Genomic DNA, 14699 nt, shown 5'->3' with positions numbered 1-14699 from the left:
TCTGGGGGAGAGGGACATGAGAGCTGGGGGTCAGTTGGACTGGATCTTTTCCAACACCTCCCCGCCTGTTTGATTTTTTCCATGCATTTGCAACTACTAATTCATCTGAGGCCCCCAACCACACCCACCCCAAATTCAGCAACTGGAAAAATACACCTAGCAACAGATCTTGTCTGGATCTGACCCCGGCGATTTTCATTCAGGCACAACACCCATGGAAGGCAGCAGAGTTACTCTGATTTGACACTGGTGTAATGGCAGAATACAACCCAAAGGCTTTGAAGTCAATATGAGTTTGGTCGGAGAGGGATGTGGCAATCTCTTAGCAAATATACAGGAGAGGCTTTGTTTGGATTGAGGTGGATTTTAGGGTTTCCTTTCTTTGTGGTTTGTTTTGCACTGTTTTAACCCAGTGTCTGACCCATGTACATGGACAACACTAGGCCTGTACATATAGCTTTGGTCAGGTACAAATCACAGGGCCCTGCTCCCAGCTACGTAGTTCTCCAGGAAAGCTATAGATCAGCACTATAACTGGTTATGACCTGAGCCCTTCAGCTCTCCTTGAAGTTTTATGATCATTCCACAAATACTGGATCACTAAGGTTTGCAGTGAACTCGCCAATCAAAGCCAGTGGAACTGGAATTAATTTAGTTCTTGGTGCCTCCCCCTCCCCCCCCATTAATAGTGTCGTGTAGCCGTGTTAAATCAAGGCAGGGATCTGTATTACTCAGGAACATACTTACTGTGGAGAAAAAAACCAAATCACACTCCATGCTTTCCTTCTCTGCTCTCCTCTTCGAAACCCACTGGAGATGTGGGTTGTTTGTTGCCCTTATGCAAGCGCTCAGGCATTTCTTTCCCGGGGGTGCTTGGATAGTGAAGGTATCACCCACTCCAGTCACTGGCTTATCAGCCCGGGGAGATGGAAAGGGAGCAGCCTGTGGAATGTCAGGCCCTGCTGGCTGCACGCCCATATACAGTTCAGCAACCTCGGCGAGAACAGCCCCGGCTGCTGCTGCGGCTGCCACTCGAGTTATTTCTTCTGGGCTCAGCGGCAGCCTGCAGAGCTCTGCAAAGGGGAGTGGTTTCTTCGCTCCCTCCCTCCCAAGGGGGCGGGGGAGTCCTGCCCCAGCCCCAGCGATGGGGGCAGGACCAGCCCGGGGCCGGTTTAATTGAAAGCAAACCGCGGAGACTCCACGCGAGGCGAGAGCGCTGGCAGAATGCCCCGGGCTGGCGCCCCCGCTCCCAGCTGTCAGTGAAGGAGCGAAGCTTCCCGCGGCCGGGATGTTCAGCTGGCACAAGAGCTTCACCCTGGGAGCTCCCTGGAGACAAGGTGAGTCCAGGTCTGGCCCGCACCAGCCCCCGGAGGTCGGAGCGAGGCCGCGGCACAGAGGTAAAGCCGATCGGGGCGCGCCCGGCTGGGGTTGTTGTGGCGGAGACAGCGGCTGTGTAGCCTAGCAACGCGGCAGTGAAAGGCAGATTGGGGAGCGGGTCTGAGCGCCTGCGAGCCCCACTGATCAATTGCGCTCAGCACCTGGCCGGATTGGTCCGGAAAGAAGCGAATTCCATGCGTGTCCTCGGGTCAGAGAGCAGATCCAAAGGCGCCGCACACATCCCGCCCCACCTGCCTTTTCAACCGCAGAAATTGCACCAGCCCCTGGGACCAGTGCGAACCTGGCCATTGACTGCACTGGGGTTTGGGTCAGGCTGACTGACAGTCTCAGCACCAGCCCCTCACTTACATTTCTACAGAGTCGGTCCGTGACAGAGGATCCCGGCCCGGGAATGGCTGATGACCATAAACCTTCTGACTGTAGATCCCCAATAAACGCAGCACTGGCGGCAGCTTTGTGACTGGCTTTGTCCCAGCCCAGGTGAAGCATGGGCCAGTGCCGCAGCACCACCTGCATGACAAACATTTGCTCAGGACTTTCCAATGCAGTCGTAGAAACGTGAGCTTGTGAACCCTAGCCGGACACGAGCCAGCACTAGAGGGAAATTTTTTTCTTTAAAAAATAACTTGCCGAACAAAACTGGCGGACATCCCTTCCCCCCTCCCCAGGAAAAAAACACACAAAAAATGGCCATTTTAGGATTGCAAGGGGGCAAAAGAAAAAAGCAAATGGTTGAGTTCAGATGCTTTGCAACTCAAACTGAAATAAATAAATGGAGATATCCTATCTCCTAGAACTGGAAGGGACCTTGAAGGTCATTGAGTCCAGTCCCCTGCCTTCACTAGCAGGACCAAGTACTGATTTTGCCCCAAATCCCTAAGTGGCCCCCCTCAAGAATTGAATTCACACCCCTGGGTTTAGCAGGGCAATGCTCAAACCACTGAGCTATCTCTCCCCCCCCCGTTCTGTCTATGTCAGGGTTTTGTAACTAATGTTAAAACTAAAATGCAGTAAGTGATTAAGGTGGTTGTATCACTTCAGATGACTGAAGAACCCCTCTCCCCCCAAACAAACAACTGCCTAGGGGGATAAAAATAAAGGACTAGAATCCAAACTTTCTTCCTCTGGATTTACACTGGTGTAACTATACTGACTTACCACCAGTTTTGTGGCAATATAACTCTGATCAGAATCTGGCCCCAGTTACTCTACTGGGCGCTAACACTATCTATTTCTCCAGGGTGGCACTGCCTGATTGCTTGTGTGCTCCAAGGATACTTGTAGGGAATTCCAAAAGAGTCTATTCTCTCAGCCCCTCTGTTCAGTGCATGCCAGGCATACAGTAGGGGAGACAGTTGTGGTACCACACTGCTTTATGTCACTTTCACACAAAAAAGGTGCAGTTACCCTGATTTCACAGTGCTTTGGGACTCAGGTGAGATGGCCATGGCTGAGGCTGAGTCCAGATGTGATGGATGTGGCATAGAGTTTGCCCAACATTTGTTACTAAATTTTGTAATCCTCAAGATCTACAAGTAAGATCCAGGGACAGAAATACTATTCCAGCTTCATTTACCAGGAAACTCTGGGCTAAACCTGCATAGCTCCATTGAAGTCAATAGATTGAGCTGATAGTAGCTGACCTATTCCACTGATAAGGCAACACTTTTCACCAGCACCAAAAGCCACCTCTTGTTAAAAATAGAGATGAAAGATAATGAAATTGTTTGAAGAAGTGGAAAAAGCAGAGGTGGCTGTGGAGATAGGTTACCTACATTTAAGTATGCATTGCACAAAAGCACCTGCAGGCTAGTAAGTCTAATATGACCTCTATTCCTAGGCTGACTTACAGTCCCTGAGAGCTGGCTCCATTCCTCTCTTATATGCACCCCATAACAGTGAGCCAAACTTCTGGGACTTTGGATTACTCCAATGCACTCCACAATGAGTGACTCTTAGCTGCAGCTGATGTAGAATGTAGCTGCTCACTTGCTTGTGGCATTGGTTGCTGGGATGCTCTCCCATCCTGGTGGCTGCCAGGGACCAAACTGGTGCTAATGCAAGTTAGAACTCTAACAGGTGGTCAAGACTGCTGCTCTAATAAGCACTAGTGGATAATAGTTCCCTAGAGCAAATCTGCTAGCTAGAATCCAGGAAGTTTTTGGAAAGTGTAGGGGACAATTTCCTGGTGCAAGTGCTGGAGGAACCAACTAGGGGCAGAGCTTTTCTTGACCTGCTGCTCACAAACAGGGAAGAATTAGTAGGGGAAGCAAAAGTGGATGGGAACCTGGGAGGCAGTGACCATGAGATGGTCGAGGTCAGGATCCTGACACAAAGAAGAAAGGACAGCAGCAAAATACAGACCCTGGACTTCAGAAAAGCAGACTTTGACTCCCTCAGGGAATTGATGGGCAGGATCCCCTGGGAGAATAACATGAGGGGGAAAGGAGTCCAGGAGAGCTGGCTGTATTTTAAAGAATCCTTATTGAAGTTGCAGGAACAAACCATCCCAATGTGTAGAAAGAATAGCAAATATGGTAGGCGACCAGCTTGGCTTAACAGTGAAACCCTTGCTTATCTTAAACACAAAAAAGAAGCTTACAAGAAGTGGGAGATTGGACAAATGACCAGGGAGGAGTATAAAAATATTGCTCAGGCATGCAGGAGTGAAATCAGGAAGGTCAAATCACACTTGGAGTTGCAGCTAGCAAGAGATGTTAAGAATAACAAGAAGGGTTTCTTCAGCTATGTTAGCAACAAGAAGGTGGTCAAGGAAAGTGTGGGCCCCTTACTGAATGAGGGAGGCAACCTAGTGACAGAGGGTGTGGAAAAAGCTAATGTACTCAATGCTTTTTTTGCCTCTGTCTTCATGAACAAGGTCAGCTCCCAGACTTCTGCACTGGGCAGCACAGCATGGGGAGGAGGTGACCAGCCCTCTGTGAGAAAGAAGTGGTTCAGGACTATTTAGAAAAGCTGGACAAGCAGAAGTCCATGGGGCCAGATGCGCTGCATCCGAGCGTGCTAAAGGAGTTGGCGGATGTGATTGTAGAGCCATTGGCCATTATCTTTGAAAACTCACGGCGATCAGGGGAGGTCCCGGATGACTGGAAAAAGGCTAATGTAGTGCCCATCTTTAAAAAAGGGAAGAAGGAGGATCTGGGGAACTACAGGCCAGACAGCCTCACCTCAGTCCCAGGAAAAATCATGGAGCAGGTCCTCAAGGAATCAATTCTGAAGCACTTAGAGGAGAGGAAAGTGATCAGGAACAGTCAGCATGGATTCACCAAGGGCAAGTCATGCCTGACTAACCTAATTGCCTTCTATGATGAGATAACTGGCTTTGTGGATGAGGGGAAAGCAGTGGATGTGTTATTCCTTGACTTTAGCAAAGCTTTTGGTACTGTCTCCCACAGTATTCTTGCCAGCAAGTTAAAGAAGTATGGGCTGGATGAATGGACTATAAGGTGGATAGAAAGCTGGCTAGATTGTCGGGCTCAATGGGTAGTGATCAATGGCTCCATGTCTAGTTGGCAGCCGGAATCAAGCGGAGTGCCCCAAGGGTTGGTCCTGAAGCCGGTTTTGTTCAATATCTTCATTAATGATCTGGAGGATGGCGTGGACTGCATCCTCAGCAAGTTTGCAGATGACACTAAACTGGGAGGAGTGGTAAACTGGGAGGATATGCTGAAGGGTAGGGATAGGATACAGAGGGACCTAGACAAATTAGAGGATTGGGCCAAAAGAAATCTAATGAGGTTCAACAAGGACAAGTGCAGAGTCCTGCACTTAGGACAGAAGAATCCCATGCACTGCTACAGACTAGGGACCAAATGGCTAGGCAGCAGTTCTGCAGAGAAGGACCTAGGGCTTACAGTGGACAAGAATCTGTATATGAGTTGACAGTGTGCCCTTGTTGCCAAGAAGGCTAATGGCATTTTGGGCTGTATAAGTAGGGGCATTGCCAGCAGATCGAGGGACGTGATCATTCCCCTCTATTCGACATTGGTGAGGCCTCATCTGGAATACTGTGTCCAGTTTTGGGCCCCACACTACAAGAAGGATGTGGAAAAATTGGAAAGAGTCCAGCGGAGGGCAACAAAAATTATTAGGGGGCTGGAGCACATGACTTATGAGGAGAGACTGAGGGAACTGGGATTGTTTAGTCTGCAGAAGAGAAGAATGAGGGGGGATTTGATAGATAGCTGCTTTCAACTATCTGAAAGGGGGTTCCAAAGAGGATGGATCTAGACTGTTTTCAGTGGTAGCAGATGACAGAACAAGGAGTAATGGTCTCAAGTTGCAGTGGGGGAGGTTTAGGTTGGATATTAGGAAAAACTTTTTCACTAGGAGGGTGGTGAAGCACTGGAATGGGTTACCTAGGGAGGTGGTGGAATCTCCTTCCTTAGAGGTTTTTAAGGTCAGGCTTGACAAAGCCCTGGCTGGGATGATTTAGTTGGGGATTGGTCCTGCTTCAAGCAGGGGGTTGGACTAGATGACCCCCTGAGGTCCCTTCCAACCCAGATATTCTATGATTCTATGATTGCTGGAGCACATTGCTAGGCCAGTGTACGTTAGAATGTGTTTACCCAAGCTTTCTTGAAGAGATTCTAGAGCAAATGCTGGTGTTGCTGCTGGGAGTAGGATCCCAGCCCCACCCAGAAATATCTGAAAAACGTGTGAATTGTTGCCACTTACAATGTTTTGTGAATTATACTTTTTTGCCTGCGGGTAATTTGGTCATAAACCAGCTTTCTTTCCCCAAACTATAATGTGACTGTAACAGAGCAAATTCTGCAAGAAGAGAATATTACTAATCCCCATAGAAGTGCCACTCACCACATGGACACCAGTGCATGAGTAGGGGGAGATCCTGGCAGGAAAACAGACCCCTCACACAGGGCATTGAAAGAGAAACCTGGTCAGTTTCTTTGAGCTACAGACAGAGCCCGAGGTGTGGAACTCACACCCAGGGCGAATTTCCCTAAGGCTTGGGGGATAGTGGTGATTCAGATTCAGTGCCCTGATTTGGGTCCCATCTCTGCTAAGAGCAGCCAAGAATTTGCTGTGTTTCTTGGAAGTTCTGTGGCAGGGCTATAAAGCCACATTTATAAGCGCAGCTTTGGAGAGAGAATGAAACCCAAACCTCTCCATTGCAGCCTGCTGGTGTCATCTCTGCATGTCTAATGCACCTGTCAGCAGCTACATGCTCCTGGGTGAGAGAAAGTGAGCAAGGAACTTGGAGAGAAAAGTGAACGGGTGTGTGAGGAACAGAGAATGATGGTGAGGGGAGGAAGGTAAAAGGCTTAAGCCAGGGATAGTCAGTTCGTTTTTATCAAGATCCAAATTTCTTGGTCAAGGTATAGTCAAGGTCCAGACTCCAGTGAAAATAATAAAAAAATAATAACAATAATGATAATAATAAGTAAATAAAAAGATTTTGGGGTCCGTTCAAAAGCATCTCGAGGTCTGGATTTGGCCCGCAGTCCTGCTGACTAACCCTGGCTTAAGCCCTCAAACTCCTTAATGCTGTGAAGAAAAGCATGGATAGATCCAGCTACTCTCTAGCATATACCAGTCTTACTCTCCGTCACCATCACAACCACCCCTTTTAAGGAACAGGCCCAGGGAAGCAGACGGGGCGGCAGTAGTAATACTATTGGTACCCCCCTCAAAAGGCAGTTTAAGACAATTTGCAACAATCCCCTTTGTACTCATGAGAGCTGAGGGTCTGTCTCTTCTCTGAAGTAAGACACCACGCTGAGGTTCAGTCTACACTAACTTACCTCAGTATAACCACATTCAAACTTTTCGGTGCTTCCTTGACCTGAAGCCAAACTCCAAATGGTCCTGCCACGGGTCTAGTCTGTCACACACACAAGACTGAATGAGGAGATTTCACTGCACAGCTAGGTCTGTGGGTAATAGGAGAGTTTCAGAATCCATTAATGGCTAACCTGCATGTTTAAGTAGAGCAACTATGGTGCTGTGAGGAGAGAGTTGTAGGGTCCCTGTGGCATTCCCAGTTAAGGAGACAGAATGTTTGCTTGCACTGATTTCCTATTTCTTAACCTTGAAAAGGCCCCTGCTCCCCCTCTCATTTTATGGTGAATTCAGGAAACTCTAGTCATACAGGCCTGGAAATCAGAAAGACCTTCCAGATTGTCTAACCCTGGCATCAAGCACAGAGTAAGAGTTTTATCTGTCTTAGTCCTTCATGTGCTCCCTCTACCTTCCTCCAACAATGGTGCCTCACTGACATCTCTGGGCAGATTATTCCAGTGCGCCCCCCCCCCCCGCCCATCATAAGAACATAAGAACGGCCATACTGGATCAGACCAAAGATCCATTTAGCCCAGTATCCTGTCTTAGTTCCGACAGTTGCCAATGCCAGGTGCTCCAGAGGGAATGAACAGGTAATCATCAAGTGATCCATCCCCTGTCGCCCATTTCCAGCTTCTGGCAAACAGAGGTTAGGGACACCATCCCTACCCATCCTGGCTAATAGCCATTGATGGATCTATCCTCCATGAATTAATCTAGTTCTTTTTTGAACACTGTTATAGTCTTGGCCTTCATAATATCCTCTTGCAAGGAGTTCCCCAGGTAGACTGTATATTATGTGAAAAAATACTTCCTTTTGTTTGTTTTAAACCTGCTACCTATTAATTTCATTTGGTGACCCCTAGTTCTTGTGTTATCAGAAGGAGTAAATAACACTTCCTTATTTACTTTCTTCACACCAATCATGATTTTATAGATCTCTATCATATCCCCCTTTAGTCGTCTCTTTTCCAAGCTGAAGAGTCCCAGTCTTATTAATCTCTCCTCATATGGCAGCTGTTCCATACTTCTAGTCATTTTAGTTGCCCTTTTCTGAACCTTTTCCAGTTCCAATATATCTTTTTTGAGATGGGGTGTCCACATCTGCATGCAGTATTCAAGACGTGGGTGTACCATGGATTTATATGGAAGCAAGTTGAAATTTTCTGTCTTATTATCTATCCCTTTCTTAATGATTCCCAACATTCTGTTTGCTTTTTTGACTGCCACTGCACATTGAGTGGATATTTTCAGGGAACTATCCAGAATGACTCCAAGATCTCTTTCTTGAGCGATAACAGTTCATTTAGACCCCATCATTTTATATGTATAGTTAGGATTATGTTTTCCAACATGCATTACTTTGCATTGTGCATCATAATCCCTGCCCCTACCCCCAGGCCATTCTACCCATTTCCTTTGTTTAAATTAGCAAACCCTCCCCTAGTGTAAATTCCACTAGGCTCCACAGTTGGAGAGGCCTGTGTATGTGCTTCCCACCACAATGAATGGGAAGAAGGGAATTTTTGTGACTGGCTGGTTAGCTGAGCCCCTGTTGAAGCTGTCGTGCTGCTGGCATTTCCGTGTATGGGTTAATGATATGCTAGGGCACGTAGGAGTCTTTTTCGTTATTATTTAGATCTAAATAAATAAGTGAGTGATGGGCTTGATGCAGAAGTTATTGGGTGAGGTTCTATGGTGGAGGTCAGACTAGATGATCAGTTTAGGCCCTTCTGACTTTAAAAGCGATGACTCTATTAATCAATAAATTCAGGCGTATTCCAGTAATAAATAGGATAATCCAGCTGAGCATTGTTGGTTCCTGCTGTGCACTGATGGCTTCAGCTAGAGGGTCAGTAACTCAACAAACCCATTGCTCTGCTCCAAGAAACTAGTTGGCCAGCTGAAAAATCTCAAGTGGGTTTTCCACTCAGGAAGCCACTTCCTCTTTTATTCCACCATCTATCTATGCCTGTAAACTTTTCATCTCCCTTTCCCCAGTGTCACTGCCTCTCAAATGTTTTTATACAGTCCTCACTCTCTGTCTCTTGTAAGTTGTACACGTTGTTAACTTAACACCTCATATGTAAAATCCCCTTATCATTTTTGTCGTCCTTCACTAACCCTCCCCCCCGAGTGTTTTCCCTGGAAATTGAAATTAGGGGGGTGTTTGAATATACAGAAGGGGTGATGGCTGATGAGGGGTGAGACCGTGAGGGCGCAGGTGGGTTGTATGGCATGATAGTAAAATCTGAAAAATGTTTCACGACCATTTTATTAGATTTAACTCATGTTTTAAAATATCACACAAATTAAAGCTGGCTACTCAAGCCTACTATGAAGCACTACATCTACATCCTTTTTGGTTTCTTCTTGTAATTTTGCACAACTCTGTTAATGAACTTCTCGAAGGCAGTGCGTTCATCTTTGGTGACTTCTCATGTGTCCGACACTTCCAGTCCTTCATGATATGCTCATGATCAGGCAGAACTTGGAAGGTGACTCCTTTTCAAACACAAAATTCTATTCAATGAGGAAAAAGAATGCTCAGCTGTAGCTGTTATGCCTGGGAGTAGCAAGAGATGAATTCCTACTTCTTTCATTCCAGGAAACATAGCACAAAGTTTGGGTCGAACCACTAGTGATAATAAAGAAGTTGAAGTCAAATTTTCATTTGTTCATCATATGATATTCCACTCTGTGTTCAAATTCTTTATTCTGTCCTGATTACATGGCAGCCCCATTGCTGGTAGTGCCTCGCTCTCCACTCAGCTGTCGGTGTTTTATGAGACAGGCATCTGTAATAGCTACGTGAAGGTTGAGTAGAATCCAAAAGTTGCTGTTGTAGATTTGTAAGAATCAAATCTGTGTACTTTTTCAGCTGGCTTGACAAGAAGCATTTATTCTCTTCACTAAAGGAGTCAATATTAAGTGCCTTAATTAGTCAACTTCTGAACTAAAATCCTTGCTTCTTCCAGTACATTTTCAATGGCTATCTCTCTGATTGATCCAGGTGTAGCTTCTATTGCTGGACAAAGATCTACTACTGTTGTAGCAGATGCCTGGACGGCATTGTTTAATGACCCAAGTGGTTTCAACAGTAGACTTACAAGAGAGAGATTGGCAAAAGTCTTCTCTGAACTTAGTAGCAAAAGTAGTCCACCAGTTTCACTACTTAGATCCATCCCATCTCGGTAGATACTTTCCAGAGCCAATAATAATGGTTGCAGTAATTTTAAGACAACAATCACGGATTGTTTATGAGAAAGCCTGCAGATTTTCCCAGGTTGGACTCATTTGAACTTTAAGATGTTCAGTCCTTTTGGACTCTTGCTGAAAAAAAAAGTATAATGAAGAAATTTAATTTATGGCTTTTTAAATGTCTTTTGAAGATTCTGCAGCTCGTACTAGTGCTATTTGGAATAGATGACCTCTGCAGTGTGTATAGGAGAGATTAGGGTTACACTTTTCTCTGAGCAAAGTTTATACTCCACTGTCTTCCCGAGAAGTTTGCAACTTCATCAAATGCAAAAGCAGCCATCTCTTTGGGGTTCAATCTACAAGCATTTAACTCTTCTAAGGTGTGGGTTGTCACAAATGCAGTCAATGTGTTTTTTATAACCTGAACATCTAGAAATGCATCTACTGGCCTACCACTGACATCAAGATAATGTATGCAATGACTTAATACTTGACGCCCATTTACATTAGTGCATTCCTCGGCCATGTATGCAAATTTTCTGAATGCGATGAGAGAGTTCTTCACTTTTTAAACTGCTGAGTCTTTCACTGTCACATCACATGCTTCTAACCAGTCAGTTGAGTTTCTTGCAGAAAGATAGTGAGCATTTGCCGGTCTTGGTCAGAATCAGTGTCCAACTTCAGGATTAACAAGTGACAATGCACTTAACATTAACCTCCAGTTTGTAGTGTGTGGTATCTCTTGCCTAAATAGAAAGTATGATGTGACAGCCATGTTTGTCTGCATAAACTGTATTGTGTTTCTAGCATTCTTAACAGCCTCATTAAGTACTTCTAAAATTGGCTTTGACAGTGACTGGCTTATAAAGTTTTCTGCATGTCGATGCAGTCCAAAGGCTTGGTATTTTGCAGCCTTTTCACCTAGGTTGTCAGCATTGGTTTGCTGATCAGTCTGGCAAACCAAGCTCCTCCACTTTTATTATATAAATCCATGGTACTCTCACATCGTGAATACTGCATGCAGTTCTGGTTGCCCCATCTCTAAAAAGATATATTGGAGTTGGAAAAGGTACACAGAGAAGGGCAACTAAAATGATTAGGGGTATGAAACAACTTCAATATGAGGAGAGATTAAAAAGACTGGGACTTTTCAGCTTGGAAAAGAGACGACAAAGGGGGGATATGACAGAGGTGGAGAAAGTGAATAAGGAAGTGTTATTTACTCCTTCAGATAACACAAGAAGTAGGGGTCAGCCAATGAAATTAATAGTCAGCAAGTTTAAAACAAACAAAAGGAAATACTTCTTCACACAACACACAATACACAGTCAACCTGTGGAACTTGTTGCCAGAGGACGTTGTGAAGGCCAAAACTATAACAGGGTTCAAAAAAGAGCTAGATAAGTTCATGTAGGATAGGTTCATTAATGGCTATTAGCAGGATGGGCAGGAATGCAATACTCTGAGTGTCCATAGCGTCTGTTCACCAGCAGCTGGGAGTGGACGACAGGGGATGGATCACTCGATAATTAGCCTGTTCTGTTCATTCCCTTTGAAGCGCCTGGCATTGGCCACTGTCAGAAGACAGGATACTGGGCTAGATGGACCTTTGGTCTGATTCAGTATGACCATTTGTATGTTCTTATGTAAAAAGTAATTATAATATAATAAAAATGTTTAGTACAGAAACTCCCCACGATAATGGCCTCTCAAGATAGTGACAATGTGAGATAATGACCTTGGCAAATAATGCATTTTAAAAATCTTGGCCCACTAGGAATGTATATTTTTATAAGTTTCCTAGTCACAAATCTAGCATTCTGGAACAAAGTCACTAAAACATAGTCCAACAATGAAATGTTCCTTTAATATGCCCATCCTTCTCCTTCCACCCCACCCCACTCATAGTTGGTGTCCTGGGTCAGTGAAGACTCAGAGTTCAGAGGTGCTTTCACATGAGTTCACCTCCCACCCTGGCAGGGTGGGGAGATGAAGGCACCTTGCTTGTTCGTTCAGCCACTCACTGCAGCTGCTTGCTCTGGCCACTGTTCATTATGCCACCGTTCACTCCACTGCTCTGTTGCCAATGGCCCTGTGCCATCACCTTCTGCTGCCACCTGCCACTGTGACCTTGGTGAGTCGGTCTATTGAGGTTTTACTGAACTCTCAGTGATTTCAGCTCTCAATGGGGGAACCTCACTGCTAGTGCAGGCTGAGCAGGGTCTTCCACAGAAATGCTGTCACACAGCAGGTCTAAGCACAGACCTGGTCAGTGATTTCAGATCTAGTGGTCACTTCAAAAACAAAAGACTCTCTATGGAGCCTAATCATCTCTATCTTTAAACAAGGGAGGGGGGCAGGTCAAATAGTGCCTGTGATTCTTAGGCAGAGCCCACACCACCAAAAAAACCACCTGTCCCCATCCTCTCTCCAAAACCCTTGCATAGTGAGTGCAGTTCAGTCAAGCATGACCAATGCTTAATTTGTAATGAAAGAGGTGTCAGGGCTCAAGAAAGTTTTTTACTTTCATAACTGATGTGGCAAGCCCAGAGGTCTTGGGGCTATGAACACCAAGCCTAGATGTGCCAGGGCTCAGACTTGCCACAAATTAAGCACCAAATGTGACCCTCTCAACCAGGATAGGCTAAGTACAGTTCTGCTGCCCTTTACTCATACAGTAACAACATTTCATTACCCCTGCATTCAGTACTAAAGTGATTTGTAACCCAACACCAGCTAAAACTGATCTCTTGGGGAGCACATCTCTGTCTGCTGTATACGAAGGCAGAGTAGGTATGTTCATCTAAATACAGTCTGGTCCTGAAGCCTTCCCTCCTCCCCCCAGCTCATTACTTGCTGTCAGGGAAGAGCTCATTCAGACCTTGCTTACAAATTATAATTTGAAATTATTAGGTTGGCCAACATCACCAAAACAAATGCACCAACATTGTCATAAAAAACAACTGCTGTGTGAGGAAGCTAGTCTTTGTTCATACTTTTCAAACCTGTTATGCTTTTTCAAGTACAAGTATTTTATCATATACTGCAGATGCTTTTAAAGTGCGGATTAATGTTTCAATTTCAATTCAAATTTCCAATCAATGACTAAATTGGCAACACTGTAAATGTAGCTAGTTGACCCCTTGGAGGCTGTTGAGGAAATTCAGGGGCATGTAGGGAAATCCCAATTTCCCCCTCTAATTTATCAATGTCCACTTTACACTGCGTTTAACACTGTCCCCCAAGTGTGGCTCTGTTGTGAACCAAGCAACATCATTATGTCCCTGGACCTACAAGAAATGATATTGGCAGTTCAGAGATCATCTTTTGCCCCAAAGTGCTTTGTTATCTTTGCTGAGAGACCAACTTGTAACACTCTGAATTTCATCTGAAATTCACTCTGAATTAATCATTTAGTGAATTTCATCCTTCACCTCTGGTCCGCAAATCAATCACCATCTTCTCAAAATGATTTATTCCGAATTTGAAGTTTGAGCTAATTTGACTGGACACCATCTCGGTTTTGTGACTGGAGAGCATAATTCTCAGACTCAGGTTTCTTGTGTAAATATTCACAATTATGAATCTGTAATTTGCATCCTGCAAACATACTACACTATGTGGTTAAAATGCACTGTGGCAGTAAACACCATTATTAGGACCGTGGTTCTCAAACCTGCTCCCTTTCTCAGCACATACAGCGAAGGCAGTCAGAGGCAAAAAATGCCTTTTGTTTCAGAAAGGAAATGACCCTTTTAAAAAAAATTCTAGGAAATGCAGATCTCATTGTTTGGGGGCAGGGGGGAATTCCACTTTTTTCTGATGAAAGGGCTTTTAATGAAGGGAAATGCCACCTGTGCCAAATCCTGACAGAGAAATTAAAGAAAACCTAACACATGACAGGGAACAAGAAGCTAAGGATAAAGTGTGTTTAAAAGGAAAGGGAAATGGATGGCTTAGAGGAATGGGAATGGGAAATGGAGGCTTTCACCTCTAGTTCATCCACTTTAATCTAAGTCACTACTGACTTAACATCCTCACCATCTGCAGACAACTGTACACAAGTGAGGCAGTGTGGCCTAGTGAAGAGCACCCTGGATGAGGACTCAGGAGACCTGAGTTCTAGTCCTAGCTCTGTCATCAGTTTGCTGGGTCACTTTTTCTCTTGGCATTGCAGGGTCCCTATTTGTAAAATGGAGATTCTGATACTGAGCTCTTCTGTGAAGCGCTTTAAGATCTGCTGATGGGGAAGCTAGGTATGATTGTTATTTATTTTCTGT

The 14699-nt window shown here is 45.1% G+C and overlaps 1 protein-coding gene across 7 annotated transcripts in view; it reads left to right on the top strand.

Moving 5' to 3' along the window:
* The first annotated feature begins 976 nt into the window (after positions 1-976).
* Positions 977-14699, top strand: part of LOC101945979 (uncharacterized) — a 59654-nt gene continuing 45931 nt past the window's right edge. For 3 of the 7 annotated variants that reach the window (XR_010589453.1, XR_010589454.1, XM_024107993.3), the window contains exon 1: positions 1136-1337. Coding sequence is in view for 5 of the 7 variants with exons in the window: in XM_024107993.3 (XP_023963761.1) it covers positions 1289-1337 (49 nt within the window). In the remaining 2 variants the exon portion in view is untranslated. Of the gene's footprint in view, positions 1338-14596; positions 14676-14699 lie in introns of all 7 variants that reach the window. The other 4 variants (XM_042850064.2, XM_065553272.1, XM_005285633.4 and 1 more) reach the window with 2 other exon arrangements.

Source organism: Chrysemys picta, chromosome 7 (assembly GCF_011386835.1).
Source record: "Chrysemys picta bellii isolate R12L10 chromosome 7, ASM1138683v2, whole genome shotgun sequence".
In the NCBI taxonomy this organism is placed as follows: domain Eukaryota; kingdom Metazoa; phylum Chordata; order Testudines; family Emydidae; genus Chrysemys; species Chrysemys picta.
The sequence above is the reverse complement of the archived record's forward strand: the minus strand, read 5'-3'. Positions and strand labels throughout refer to the sequence as shown.